At 29.7% G+C, this 15,607-nt stretch overlaps 1 protein-coding gene across 1 annotated transcript; it reads right to left on the bottom strand.

Annotated features, from left to right (window-relative positions):
• Positions 1-10,413: 10,413 nt before the first annotated feature.
• LOC117934038 (methanol O-anthraniloyltransferase-like) lies at positions 10,414-12,538 on the bottom strand. The gene is made up of 2 exons (XM_034855633.1): positions 12,060-12,538; positions 10,414-11,419 (listed from the first exon to the last, which is right to left on the bottom strand). Exons 1-2 carry the CDS (start codon positions 12,504-12,506, stop codon positions 10,511-10,513), a joined length of 1,356 nt encoding a protein of 451 aa, XP_034711524.1. The 5' UTR covers positions 12,507-12,538; the 3' UTR covers positions 10,414-10,510.
• Positions 12,539-15,607: the final 3,069 nt, after the last annotated feature.

Here is a 15,607-nt window from a genome sequence, read left to right as displayed (position 1 = left end):
GAGAAGAAGAAAAAAGTACTAAACATGAGTCTATCTTCAAGTAATAGCTTGCAGGATTGGATCAAAGATTTAGCAAATGGTAATCTTATTCTAATTTGATTTGTATTACTTTGGGATTTATTTAACTTTCACTCATTTGAAAGTAGATCAAGTCATATCTTTCAATGAGAAAAATCTTCGAATCATCAGTTTCTTCCAGAAATCGTTAGATGTTATTTAACTCTTTGAGGGATCTTCAAATATTCATCTTTTCAAGAAATCTTTAATCTTTATGGAATTTCTTCAACAATTGTAAAAATTTTGGTTGGTGTTTAATGAGTGCAATGAAATGAGAGGAACCTTCTACTTATTGGGTTTGAAATTTTATTTTAATATTATCATTTTCTTTCCTAGAGATAATCATCTTATTTAGTGTCATGATTATCATTTATTTTAATTATCATAATTAATTAATTAAGTAAATTATAATATTCTTTTTCTTTCTCACAATTAATTGATTTCTTATTATTTTTAATTTATCAATTTTTTTTTTTGCAAGATCCATCTAACAACTGTCAATTGTTAGGACATTGAGTTTTTTTATATGTTGGCAGTTTTGTTTTAATTTATGTTTGGCCATAGAAGTCTTCTTAGATTGTGACTTGCTCTCCATTGAAGATGAAGGGTTACTTTTCATCCAACCGAGACATCATAGGTATGTGTAAAAAAGTTTGTATTATGGCATATAAGGCTTCTTTAAGGTTTAAAAGGTTTAGTATCAATTTTGGACTTAATTTTTTTTTTTAAAAAAAGCAGGGGACACTCAAGTGGTTAATTCTAATTAAGCGGTCAGCCCACTCAAGTGACATGGAACACTAAAGTGGAGAACTTAATCGGTCATGTCAGTCCTACCGAGTTTATAAATGTATTTCAAATAAATTTTACTTAAACTCTAATTTGGAAACTTAAGATACCCAAACTCTTTTGGCTTGTGCCTATATATACCTCTATAAAAACCTTTTAAGGGCTAGAGATTCGGGTTTGGAGATTAGAATCATAGAGATCTAAGAGTTTAGAGACCTCTTATTCTTTAAAGAGACTCCTTGAGAGAAAGCCTTATTCCCACATCATTTTTTATCTCTTTTTCAAGGATTTGGATCTTTGAATTGTTGGCTGAAGACCTAAATCCCTTCAAAGGTACCAAATGATCTACTAGAGAGCAAAAGAGAGTTGTTGTGTTGCAAATGTGGATCAAGTTGAAGGTACTAAAAAGTAAGTTTTTATGGTAAAGTGGCAAGGTTAATTTGTGTAACATGATTTCAAAAAGTGGATTTAGATTGGTGGGTTTTAGACCTCGTGGTTTTCTCTTTTGACAAGTTTGTGGGGGTTTTCCACGTAAAAAATCTTGTGCCTCATTGCCTATTTCTTTATATTTGTTATTATGTTTGAAGTGCCTAGATTAGGTTAATTTGATTAATCATAATATATTGCAGGGCTTTCCTAAAAAGTGCATATCTATTTATTTCTGTTTATTTTCTAGTTGATAACTTTGAAATCTTAGTTTGAGTAGTTAATTGGTTATTGATTTAGATTATTTGTTATCTTGGTGGTTGTGGTGGTTATACCCATAACCAATTATTGATTAATTTGTTGAGATTATTGTTGAGTTTGTTAGGTTGGTTATTCTTGTAGTTATTATTATTATTCCTAACATATCTTAACATATATCATGTCCTTTGGATATCAATTAACCATAAAAATAAGCTTTTTATTTGAGGTGAAATCTTGAGATATGGTTTAGATAGATTTTACAAATAATTTATTTAAAATTTTTTAAATCACTCGTTCATCCCCTCGGGGTGTTTCCTATTGGACTTTCAGTTATTATTCGAGTGGTATTTGAGAAATAACCATTTTTCATCAACATATTATTAGTTAATTATTGATTCATGACTTTTAAGGAGCGGACAAAATTTGTCTTTGCACATATTTCTTTCAACATTGATCATTGTTAGTTAGTGGTGATGAAGGGTTACTTTTCATCCAACTGAGATGTCACAGGTATGTCTAAAAAGGTTTGCCTTGTGGCATATAAGGCTTCTTTGAGGTTAAAAAAGGTTTAGTATCAATTTTGGACTTGAAATTTTTAAAAAATGATTTTTCAAAAAGCAAAGGACGCTTAAGCAGTTAATCCTACTTAAGCAGTCAACCCACTCAAGTGACATGGAACACTCAAGCGAAGCACTTAAGCTATCATATTAGTTTTGTCGAGTTTAGAAACATAGTTTGAATGAATTTCACTTAAATTCTAATTTTGAAACTTAAGATACCTAAACTCTTTTGGCTTGTGCCTATATATACCTCTCTAATAACCCTTTGAGGGTTAGAGATTTAGGCTAGGTGATTAGAGTCATAGAGATCTAAGAGTTTAGAGACATGTTATGCTTTAGGGAGACTCCTTGAGAGAAACCCTTATTCCCACACCATTTTCGATCCCTCTTTCAAGGATTTGGATCTTTGAATTGTTGGTTGAAGACCTAAATCCCTTCAAAGGTACCGAATGATCTACTAGGGAGTAACATGGAGTTGTTGTGTCGCAAACATGGGTCAAGTTATAGATACTAAAGAGTAAATTTTTAGGGTAAAGTGACTAGGTAAATCTATGTAACATGATTTTGAAAAGTGGATTTAGATTGTTAGGTCTTAAACCTCGTGATTTTTTCCCTCCACAAGTTTGTTGGGGTGTTCCATGTAAGAAATCTTGTGTCTCATTGTCTATTTCTTTATATTTGTTATTATGTTTGAAGTACCTAGATTAGGTTAATTCGATTAATCCTAATATATTGTAGGGCTTTCATAAAAAGTGCATATCTATTTATTTCTACCCATTTTCTAGCTAATAACTTTGAAATCTTAGTTTGATTTGTTAATTGGTTATTAAGCTAGATGATTTGTTATCTTGGTGGTGTGTTGGTTATACCCATAACTAATTATTGATTAATTTGTTAAGATTATTGTTGAGTTTGTTAGGTTGGTTATTTGGTAGTTATTGTTATTATCCCTAACATATCTTAACATATATCGTGTCCTTTGGATATCAATTAACCATAAAAATCAGTTTTTTATTTGGGTGAAATCTTGAGATATAGTTTAGACAGATTTTATAAATAATTTATTTAAAATTTTTTAAATCACCCATTCACCCCCTCTAGGTGTTTCCTATTGGATTTTTGGTTATTATTCGAATAGTATTTGAGAAATACCTATTTTCCATGAACATATTATTATTTAATTATTGATTCGTGACTTTTAATGAGCTGACAAAATTTGTCTTTGTACATATTCCTTTCAACATTGATCATTGTTAGTTAGTGGAGACAATATTCTCAAACCGGTAGAGAGTTCTTCATACACTTAATGATTTCTTGAAACATCACAAATTTCCTTCAATGTTTAGGTTTATTTTTCAACAATGGCCAATGCCAAGGCTACGATTAAGTTAGGTTACGAACAAGGTTATGTTTCATATGTTTATTTTTGTTTTGTATTTTTAGATAAAGAGCACCTTATAATTTTCTGTGTTTTATGTAAAATTTCATGCTTGTTCTATTTCACCGTAGTTTTAAAAATCAACTACCTTGTTTGATTCCATTTTTTTTTTTACTTCTCTTTGATATGGTCCCCATCTTTTTTATTGTTGTTTCCATGATTTTAATTTCATTCTTTTTTTCCATTCCATTTGGTGTCGGCGTCATATTGTCTAAGGTTTCTATAAGAACTTGTAATTTTCCATTGTAGAGTACAACACTCATCCTTTGCATCATTTTTATAACGTACACTTTCGTAAGTTAAGAGGAGAATGATTGGTCATTTTCAAGGAAAAGTTATATTTTAAGTCTTTGTACTTATGTTATCTCTCCTCATTCATGCATATAGAATTTAATACATTAATGACACTTTATTTTCATTTTAAAAATTGTATATAGGAAGAAAATAAGAAAACATGCTTAGCAAGGTTGAAGGGACACTCAAGATAGATTGCCTTAACAGAGGGAAACTCACATGAGAAAAACATGGAGTTCTCAATATTATGTCCACTAGGAAGGTGGTGCAATTCTTAACATGTGATGTTTACTAAAGGTCAAAGATAAGTGGGTTTTGTCTTAAGATAGATAATATAATATCTAAAATCATTCTCAATCATTGAGATATATTAATTTAATTTATATTTATTCAACCTTCCTACTTTGGTTAATTTTATGGCAAAAATCTATAAAGACAAATACATTTAGAATATTGGGAACATAAATAATTCTGATGAGTTAAATTGAATAATAATTAAGTTACCAAAATTCTCCATTGTACATACAAACACAACTATTTAGTGAATCATATGTTGTTATTTTCATAGTCTATGTAATTGGACATAGGTTTGCCATTGTTTAGCTCTCATTGCAACCTTGAAAGCATACCTCAACATTTAATACAACAAATGAGCAAATTCTCAACTTCGAATTCAAGTAACACCTAACCATAGATTGGGCCTTAAACTAACCATAGAGTAAACTCCTTCTTGTGTTGTTTTGCTACCCATGGTGGTGCGCATCGAAGGTCCCTCTCATAGATGCTTAGAAGTGCATTATCTCAATTTCTTTTTCATATCTTTGATAACACATTAGGTTAGTTTCTTAAGTTGGAGTGTGAGACTATAGTACTAAAAATATTTTATTTTAATGTTAAAAAAAAAAAAGTAGAGCTATTGATAGCTTAAATAAACACAACACATCTTATTTTTATTTTGATGTAAAGTAAAAAGTGAATTATTGCAATTTTATTAAAGATGAATCATCTTACACACAAAACTAAAATAAGGCCTTTTTGTGGGGAAAAAAAATAGGATTCCTTATGTGTGAAAACTCTTTTCAATGAAAGAAACCCTAAAAAAAAAAAAAAAAAAAAAAAAAAATTAAAATTCAAGTAAAATCTCTTAATGAGTAAACACAATCTGGCATTCAGTTGTAAAAGACTAGTCACACATACTATTTAAGAATAGTAGTCCTCTTATATATAATGGTAGCTAGGGTGGACCCCACTCTTTTAAAAAGCCTAATACACATTGATTCATTGAACCCTATCCTTCAAATATATAAAACCTAACACATTGGTTATTTGAACCCTAGCCATCAAATAATGATCTATGAAATTCTCAATTCTCTCATAAGAAGAAGAAAAATACTAAACATGAGTCTATCTTCGATTAAGAGCTTGCAAGGTTGGATCAAAGATTTAGCAAATGGTGATCTTATTCTAATTTGATTTGTATTACTTTGGGATCAATTTAACTTTCACTCATTTGAAAGTAGATCAAGTCATATCTTTCAAGTTTTATGGTTCCTCTATTTTCTTGTTAAGAGTTGAAGAAATTTTGTGCTTATACAAGGAGCTTTTTCTGGATTTATTTTTTGGGAAAGCAAAACCATAGATTGGGAGGTATTTTTTTAATGCCTAAGAAATTATTACAATCTCAAATTCTCTTCTATTTTCCAAACTTTAACCAATAGATTTTGTGAGCCCGAAATTGAAAGAATAGCAATCGTAAAATGGGAGTGTCATTGTGTCAAACAAGAGGGCATCCATGTACTTCATATTTGAGAACCATAAAGTTCTAATCACCATGTTGAATAAAATCAAAGATGCTTTGAATTTTATGTGAGCAATGAACTTCCTCAATTTTTTTCTTGTCTCTCTATGTTATTTGTATAAAGAGAAATAGGAGGATAAAGTCTTCATTATTTTCTTACTTTTTCTTTAGTTTTTTATAGTTTAATATTATTTGCTATCATTCTAAATCAATGATATCATTTATCATTTTCTTACATTTTCTTTAGGCTTTCATGGTTTAACACTAGTTAGTATGCCTTTTGATACAAAACATTTATGGGATCGATGTAAGTCAAATGTGAATTTTTGAACTGATCCTAAACTTACATATGCTTTCCCTACTCTTTATATTTCATGATCAATTGCAAAATTTGTTTTATATTAACCTTAAACTTACATATACTTCTCCTACAATTAATATTTGACAATGGATTTTGAAATTTGATATTATTCCAACTCTTAAATAAATCATTAAATAAATGTACCTCAATATTTTATCTGGGCTAGATACTTATCACTATGTCATTTTACTATTGTCATTTTAAATGTGATTAGTTGATCATTTTGTTTTTCTTAAGTTTTGATACTTTGTGCAAATACTAGTACCATGTTTGAGTTTTAGAAAATTGTGGTTTCCATACAGATTCTTATCTCAGGGTAATTTCCATCTTTGAGAATATTGTAGATTCTTGCACCGAGTTGAAGCATGGCTAGGCTCTACAGAAGATTCGAGGAAGATTTGGGACAACTTTACGCAATTTTGATAACATGGATTAATTCAATAATAGAAATAGCAATAAAGCTCAAGTTGGCGTAGGTGTTCGCGGATTACTGTAAGGAAAATGACTCTATTCTTGTGTTAAACACAAGTACATGGTTATACTTGTAACATTGTGTTGACAATATTGGGACCTAGAAAGTGCTTATCTATCTATATATATATATATATATATATATATATATATATATATATATATATATATATATATATAAAATTGTTTGGACTGGATAATTTAGATAACATTGGGTGACATTCATTTTACCATAGTTTTACATATCAACTATTATGTTATATTTTTATTTTTTATTTTTAGTTTTTGCTTCTTGCTCATACGGGCTCCATCTTCTTTATAGTTTTTTCCATGATTTTAATTTCATTCTTTGTTTCCATTTTGTTTGGTGTTGGCATCTTTTTGTCTATGATTGGTGTAAGAATTTGTAAATTAATTTCCAAAGTTGAGTACAATACTCATCGTTTGTTTCATTTTGCATTCCAATTCTTAATGATAAGAGGAGAAAGAACGGTCATTTTCATAGAAAGGTTTTATTTTAAGTGTTTTCAATTATACTCTCTCTCCATTCATGATTCTAAAGTTCAATACATTTGAGACATCTTATTTTCATTTTAAAAAATAGGTATAGGAAAAAAGAGAAAATAAGAAAACATACTTAGCAAGATTGAATGAACAATCAAGGTAAATTGCCTTAGTAGAAAGAAACTCATGTGAGAAGAAAATGGTGTTGCCAATATTATGCCCACTAGTGATGAATTTCTCAACCAACTAGTGTTACGGTTGAATATGTGAAAGTATAGCAAGATACGATATTTAAGAAAGGTTAAAGTTAAGTTGGTTTTGTATTAAGGTAGATACTACAATATCTAAAAAATCATTCATAATCATTGAGATATATTTCATTTGTATTAATTCAGCCTTCCTATTCTAGTTAATTATATCATAAAAATCTATCAAAACAAATATATTTAGATTGTAAGGAAGATGAATAATTTTGATGATTTAAATTGCATAATAATTAAGTTGCCGAAATTTTCCATTGCATAGTGAACCATATGTTTTTATTTTCAATGGTTATATAGGCTATAAAATTGGAAATAAGTTGGCCACTGTTCAACTTCCATTGCAACCTTGACATCATACTTCAACTTTTAATACTATAAATGAGCAAATTCTCATCCTCAAATTCAAAAAAAATCCTTGCATGGATTGGGCCTTAAATCAGCCATAAAGTAGACTCATTCTTTGGTTGTTTTGCTGCTCATGGTGGTGTCCACCCAAGGCCCCTCCCATGGGTGCTTGAAAGCACACTATCATAACTTCTTTTCCATATCTTTGATTGCAAATTAAGCTAGTTTGTTAGGTTAGAATGTGAGACTGTTTGGTATTAAGCTACTTTATTTTGATGTGAAAAATAAAATAGTAGAGTTGTTAATAACTTCAATAAACATAAAACATCTTATTTTTATTGGGATGTAAAAAAAAAAATTGAATTATTACAATTTCATTGAATATGAAACATGTTACACACTAAACTAAAATAAGGCTTTTTCTATATATATATATATATATATAAAATTATGATTCCTTGTGTGTGAAAACTCCTTACAAAGAGATAATCCCTTTAAAAAAAAGGACAAAGCTATTAAAATTCAAGTAAAATCTCTTAATGAGCCCAAACAATATGGTGTTAAATTGTAAAAGACTAATCCAACCTAGTAGTTGAGTATAGTAGTCCCATTATATATAATGATAGTTAGGATGGGCCCCACACTCTTCTTAAAAATGTACTTATAATTGATTCAATGAACCCTAGCCTTCAAATACATAAAAACCTAACACACATTGGCTAGTTGAATCCTAGTCGTCAAATACCGATCTATGAAATTCTCAATTTTCCCTAAGAATTGTATTGCTTTGGGATTTCTTTAACTTCCACTCATTTGAAAGTGGATCGAGTCATATCTTTAAATTTTTATGGTTCTTCTATTTTCTTCTTGAGAATTGAAGAAATTATATACTATACAAGGACCTTCTTTGGCTTTAATTTTTGGAAGAACAAAACCTTAGACTAGGGAGTATTTTTCAATGGCTAACAAATTATTATTATCTTAAATTCTCCCCAAGTTTCAAAACTTTAACTAATACATTTTGTGAACCCGAAATTGAAAGAATATATGTAGTAAAACGAGAATGTCGTTGTGTTAAACAAGAGGGCATCCATGTATGTCATATTGGAGAGTCATAAAGTTCTAATCATGTTGTAGAATAAAATCAAAGATGCTTTGAGTTTTATATGGGCAATGCAAGTTCCTCAATTTTTTCTAGTTTCTCTATGTTATTAGTATAAAGAGAAATAAGAGGATAGGGCCTTCATTATTTTCTTACTGTTTCTCTAGTTTTATATAGTTTAATATTATTTGATGTTATTCTAAATTTAAGACATCCTTTATCATTTTCCTACCTTTTCTTTAGGTTTTCATGGTCTAATACTGGTTAGTATGCCCTTTGATACATAACATCTATGATATGTAAGTCAAATGTGAATTTTTGTATTGATCCTAAACTTACATATACTTCTCCTACAATTCATATTTGATTATGAATTCTGAAATTGATTATTATTCCAGCTGTAAAATAATTCAGTAAGCAAATGTACCTTAATATTTTCTTTGTGCTAGATATTAATCACTATGTCCTTTTTACTATTGTCATTTTAATTGTTTATTTTTTTCTTGCTTTTGTTATTATGTATAGATATTAGTACCATCTTTAAGTTTTAGAAAGTTCCAGTTCTGCTAAAGTTCTTGAAGGTTATAAAATCAACATGGTTTGAAGAAAAAACTCTAAAACTCGGAGAGGTGGTGCTTTTTTGGAGTGTAACCCCGATGGGAATGGAAATATCTGTTGTAGATATTTTACTGCTAGTAATTTCCATATCTAAAAGGATGGTTTGATTCTTATATCATGTTCAGGCATGGTCAGTATCCACAAAAGATTATTCAAAGATTTTTGACAGATTTGCACTATTTGGATAATATGTACTAATTCAATAGTAGTCCAAAATGAAACAATAAAACCACAATCTCTAATGTTAGATGTTTGAATATGGAAAATGTTGCTTCTACTTGTGCACCATGTCTAGATGAAATATGGGACAATAGATGGGATAACATAAACAAAGATAAGTCTAAAGTTGACAAAAGTATTCTAGGATTACTTTCAAAATAATGTCTTTGTGGTTGTGTTAAATATAAATATATGGTTATGCTTGTAACACTATGTTGAAAAGTATTAGCACCTAGGCTATGGTTGGGTTAATTAGGTTAAGAACAATATTATGTTTTATATGTTCATTGCTATTGTGAGTTTAGACAGAGAGGTCTTTGTCTTTTTGGTAAGTTTGATGCAAATTTTTATGCCAAACCCATTTTACCATAGTTTTAAACATCTACCATGTTATATATATTATCTTTTTTCTTTTCCCTCAAATAGTCTCCAACTTTACTGTTGTTATTATTATTATTATTATTTATCCTTTTGCTTTTCCCTTAGATAGGCTCCAACTTCTTTACTGTTGTTTCTATTATTTTAATTTTGTTCTTTGTTTCCATTCCATTTTTTGTTGACATCTTATTGTCAAAATTTTGTATAAGAATTTTAAATTTCCTAAGTGGAGTACAGTACTCATCCATTGCATCATTTTCATTTGATAGGTCATTTTCATGAAAGGCTTTATTTTAAGTCTTTGAAATTAGGCTATCTCTCCATATTCATGCTTCTAGAATTTGATATATTAATGACACTTCACTTTCTTATTAAAAAATATGTATAGGAAAAAAAGAGAAAAAAAAAATTGGTTAGAAAGCTTGAAGGAACAATCAAGGTAGTTTGCCTTAGTGGAAAGAAACTTATGAGAAAAGAGAATGAAGTTCTTAGTATTATGCCCACTAGTCAAGAAGGTTGTGGAAGTCTCAATAAACTAAAATTAAGCTTGAATATGCGAACTTTTTTAAAGAGATCCTAAGCTAAATTAAACTGCTTAATTCTTAAAATCCATGTAGATTCTCTTTAATTTAGAGCATCGATGTAATAAGTCTAACAGGCTCTGCCTCTTTTTTCATTCTCTTTAGCTCCTGTTCAAACCTTTCCATGACTGGCGGAGGCAGGCATATAGGTATAACATTTCCTTCTTCTCCTTTGCTGTTCCTGAACCGCGTACAGAAGCTAATAATAGATAAAGCCTTAGCAAGCCCACCATAGACTGGCTTCCCCCACCCGAAGTTTACCTCTCCAAACCCGGCACGTGTGACATCTGAAACAAAATAGTTCCCCGGCTGCGTAAATGAGGGCCGGCCCTTGATGACCATCAGATCTGCCACTGATTTTATGTACTCTTGGCTCATTTCCGCCTTGGCTTTCTTCAGTAACCTTATCGCATATTCCAATGGGTTTTTACATAGCATTCCAGCCTTAGTAATTGAAGCTGGATACACAAAAGCATTTCCATAGTATCCTAGAGGCAGATCAAAACCGCGCTTGCCTCGCATATTGATTAAGCATGAAATGCGAACAACCTCATCAGGGTCTACTGCAAATGCAATTGTGCGGCATCTCCATACATATGCTGTTAGAACCTCAAACGTCGAGCAGGCACCGAGGCTTGCAGGAAGTCGGTTCCTAAGTGCTCTTATCTCCTTGGGGCCAAAGAAGAATGATCGATGAACCAAATTATTTTCGTCCATGGCCATTAGTGTGCCCTTGTTGTTGGTTACCTCCTCGTATTCATGATGTATACGGGTTATTCGTGGCGGATTTCGGGCATTTAACAGCTCTCTTTCCCATATGGGCAGCAGAGATGGCACAGACAGACCTTGAGCCATCTCGCTTATGGCGTTGAGGAATTGGATCAAGCCAAGAGCATCACTCATTGTGTGGTTTAGGCGCAATGCAAATATAAATCCTCCACACCTCAATCGGGTCACCTGCATTGTACCAAGATTTTTTTATCAATGTATGCTTTAGCAACATCGAATGATTTGTCAGATTAAACTTAATATTTATTACTTAATAACTTAAGTTTATTAAATTAAATTATTGTTAAGTTGTTAACTTAAAACTTATTATCTAAATATTAGGCTATTTGGTCAAATTTATTCTAAATCATCAAATTGAGTTAATTGACATATTTACCCTTATTAATTTTGATTAATATTTATTGTGATTGACTTTAATTTATATTTATTTTCATTAATTTTAAATAATAAATATATTTATAAAACATTCATATTTATGTTACTGGAGATATATGAAAATAACCATAAAATATTTATTATAAAAAGTGGTTTCAAAAAGTTATTTTTAGTATTTTAGAAAACTAAATATTTTGATTTTTTCTATTCAGTTAAAAAATTAAAAGATAAGTAATAAGTAAAAAAAAAATTAAAAACAAATAGTTTAAAATGCAAAAGTAAATTATATTTAATATTAAGTTTAAAAAAAAAAACAAATACCACCTAAGTTAACTATTTTAATTTAATATTTAAAATTATTTAAATAAAAATAACTTTAAGTGGTAAGATTAAGTTATTTTATCAAATATCATTGATGATGGAGAATATTTACCTGAATTAAGATAAGAGGAGAACCAAAAATTCCCCCGGAGCCAGGGACATCATACAGAAGCTCCTCGAAGCAGGGACACATTGGTTGAATTGCATCACCAAGATTCTCGAGTGTGGTATCGGCATCGGCTTCAATGAACAAGACCCCTTCACCGGTGCAGTCCACCATGAGTTTTCTATTATCCCCTTCAATCAGCCTGCCTGCAAATGGGTAGTAGTATACAAGCGCCTTACCTAGGGCTTCTCTAATGACCTTTACAGGGTCTTTTCCTTTCATTAAAGGATTGTTCGGGTAAAACATTATCACAGGAATTTGAAAGCGAAGGCCTTCTTGATCATCTATATCAGAAAGCTGCTTCACCTCTCGTGGGGTAGGGTTTGTAGGCCGAACAAACTCTGGAGCACACCGTTTAACCGAGAATACTAGAGGAGACCATGATGATGCCATGTCCTTCCAGGCAAGGAGCTTGTTGATAGAATGTAGAAACAATGATAAAAGAAAATTGAAGGAGTTTATGTGATGGTTTGCTTTGAGAAGAAGGTAGCTGATATTTATAGTCTAATGCTGCACTCCAATAATGTGGAACAATATATGGGTTATTTTTACAAAAAAAAAAAAAAAAAGGATATTTTTATGAAAATGAGATTAAAAAAGGATAAAGGGTTAGATTTTCAAAAATGGGTTCCCAATGACCCCTTTAATCAAATAACTCTTTAGATAATATGTAAAATTTTGGGTATATGATCTTTCGTTAGACAAAGTTCTGATACCATTATTGAAATATTAATTTCTCTAAAAGTTTAAGCTTATAGAGTTGAGTTAATAATATATATCATGCTCTTTTGGTATCTTTTAAACATGTTTTAAAACTTTTGTTCAAAATAATATTTCTCTTTTTTCTATTCAAAATTTACTATCTCAAATGTAGTTTCATTACAATTCTAAAACCACATCGCATTTTCAAAATGTACAGTCTCTATTAGTTAATTTGAACAGGATTATGAAATTATGGTTTTTTTTTTTTTTTTGATAAAATGAAAAAAAAAACTCAAATAAGCTATGACAAAATGACCATTTTGACTCAAAATTCCACGTGGAAAGTATTTCATTTACATATCTCGGACCAAGGCTAAGGTGGCTGCGTTAGAAACTATGTGGTCTGTATTCGATGATGTTTGATATCATGATGTAGGACTTGTCAGCGATCCGCACCAAGATATCAACCATACACCTGCCATGCATTAATTGATTAAGAAGGGTTCCCATTCAAAAACCACAAAAAATAGAGTGGTTGTTGATGTTGAGTTATCATTTGACTTCAGTTAAAATAGTTTTAAAATATTTTTTAATATTAGTTACAAAGTTATTAATATTTTAGGTCATTTTTTATATTCATTTTATCTTCTTTCTATTTTTCATCCAAAAAGTATTTTTTAAAATTTAAATATTTTTTCTTCAACTTTTCCATTGTATTTTTGAAAAAGCAAACATACATTTTCCATTGTATCCAAATATATATATATATAAAAAAAAAAAAAAAAAAATCATTTTCCTTAAAGAAAAAATCATTGCATCCAAACATACAAACGTGTACTAGTTGTATGCTGTGTCCTGGATTACCTTACTTTCTTAAAAGAACATGTGAAACATTCACTTGCTGCATAATAGTGTAAAGCACGACAAAACGTGTACAAGTTGTATGCTGTGGCCTGAATTTCCTTACTTTCTTACAAGAACATGTGAAACACAACAAGCATTCAATTCCTTTTTTTCAAATATTTTTGTTTTATGAATCAACGCATTATGAATAGTATGAAAAACTTCAAACCAAATGTTACAACCAATCCATAAGTAGTATTATTCACGTGGAATGTGTTGTCCATGCTAACATTTATTATAGAATATATGTGTCATGCCAAAGACCCCTCCAAGGGCGTGACTATCATTTCAAACCTCAAACTCGAAAACTCAAAGGAGAAATGACTCAAACAATTATCTTGTAACTAGAAGATCACTAATTACCAAATTCTTACTCTGAGTAGTAAAATATTATACTATAATCCTCAAAATTTAACTTAAAAAAACTAACACATCAACCACTTTGCTATTGTCCTAACAACTTCAAACCAAAATGGTTCAAAAAGTAATTAATTTCTAACATTTAAACATTGTCCAAAAATAAAGTTTAAACTAAAGCTCTAATAAAGACAAATTCCTAGCCTAACTATCACTCCTCGCTTGAATTGAAAGTATTTGAAAAAAATAATCAGTGGAAGAGAATGAGTTCAAACCCAATAAGAAATATTAATATAGTTTCATGAATAAAACATTTTCAACTATGATTACAAATAAGAGGTATAATGTACATTTTTTTTATATAAAAACTTTGAATTCAAACATGCTAAAGCATCCAAAACTTTTCAACCAAACATTTTCATTTTTTTTTAAATAACAATTTCATATTAAATCTAAATGAAATGCATTCAAAATATTTTTACTCTAATTATCAAATAACAAATGTTGCTTGATTAGGTGAGACTTTGTTGCCCAATTAGGTGAAACTTTACAAATAGGAGGCTACCCTTAAATTTGTTCTTTTTAAGTTGGATGGAACCAAATATTACTAATACTAATAACCTCTGACCTAATTCCTAGAAGATGGGCTTTAAAACAATTACATTCCCCACCAAGAAATATAAAGGTCGAATAATTATAACTTGTTGATTAAGGCAAAAAAGGTCAATAATAATAACTCATTGATTATGGCAAAAAATGTCAACAGTATAACCCGCTGACTAAAACCAAATAAACCAAAGTCAAACACTTTGTTTCATTTATTAAAACTTACAAAAACATTATATCTTCATTTTTTTATTATAAACAAAAGAAAATGTTCTTACATATTTTTCATGCAAAATATAATTCATCCATGCATCGAAACAAAAATAATATTTTACATAATATAAAAAGAAATTATTTTCTCTTAGAAAATCTATATTAATTTCTCCTACCTCAAAAAGCACTCAAAACCCTTAAAAAATTTATTATTGAAGAATCTAATTTTCACCTAAAAATAACATAAGAAATAACAACTATTACTACTACCTATTTATCTGAAATTATAAGTTTGACAATCTAAATAATTTTCTATGTTAATATTATTACCACTATTTTTATTTTCAACTTCTTAATCAATAATAATTTAATAAATGAGTTTCCAAATTTTCATAAAAGTTGCTTCATTTCCAAAATCCATTCCCAAGACTATATATATATCTTCTTTATTTTTTTCTCCTTCTCATATTTTTTTTTTTCTTTTCTTTTCCCATCTCCTAGTTTCCACATAGAACTCGCCATCTCTTCAATCTTTACACACAACACTACACATACCACACTTTCTCTCCCCGTATCAAATGCACCATTTTTTTTTCTTTCCACTAAACAAAGGATATCCCTCTTTAGACCTAGATTATGTTTTGGATTCTTAATTAGAAATTATACAATATCTGCAGGGAATTATGGTATCTCTAAGGTGACACAAAATTTTC

The sequence above is a fragment of the Vitis riparia genome, chromosome 2, assembly GCF_004353265.1.
Source record: "Vitis riparia cultivar Riparia Gloire de Montpellier isolate 1030 chromosome 2, EGFV_Vit.rip_1.0, whole genome shotgun sequence".
NCBI classification, from domain to species: domain Eukaryota; kingdom Viridiplantae; phylum Streptophyta; class Magnoliopsida; order Vitales; family Vitaceae; genus Vitis; species Vitis riparia.
The sequence above is the reverse complement of the archived record's forward strand: the minus strand, read 5'-3'. Positions and strand labels throughout refer to the sequence as shown.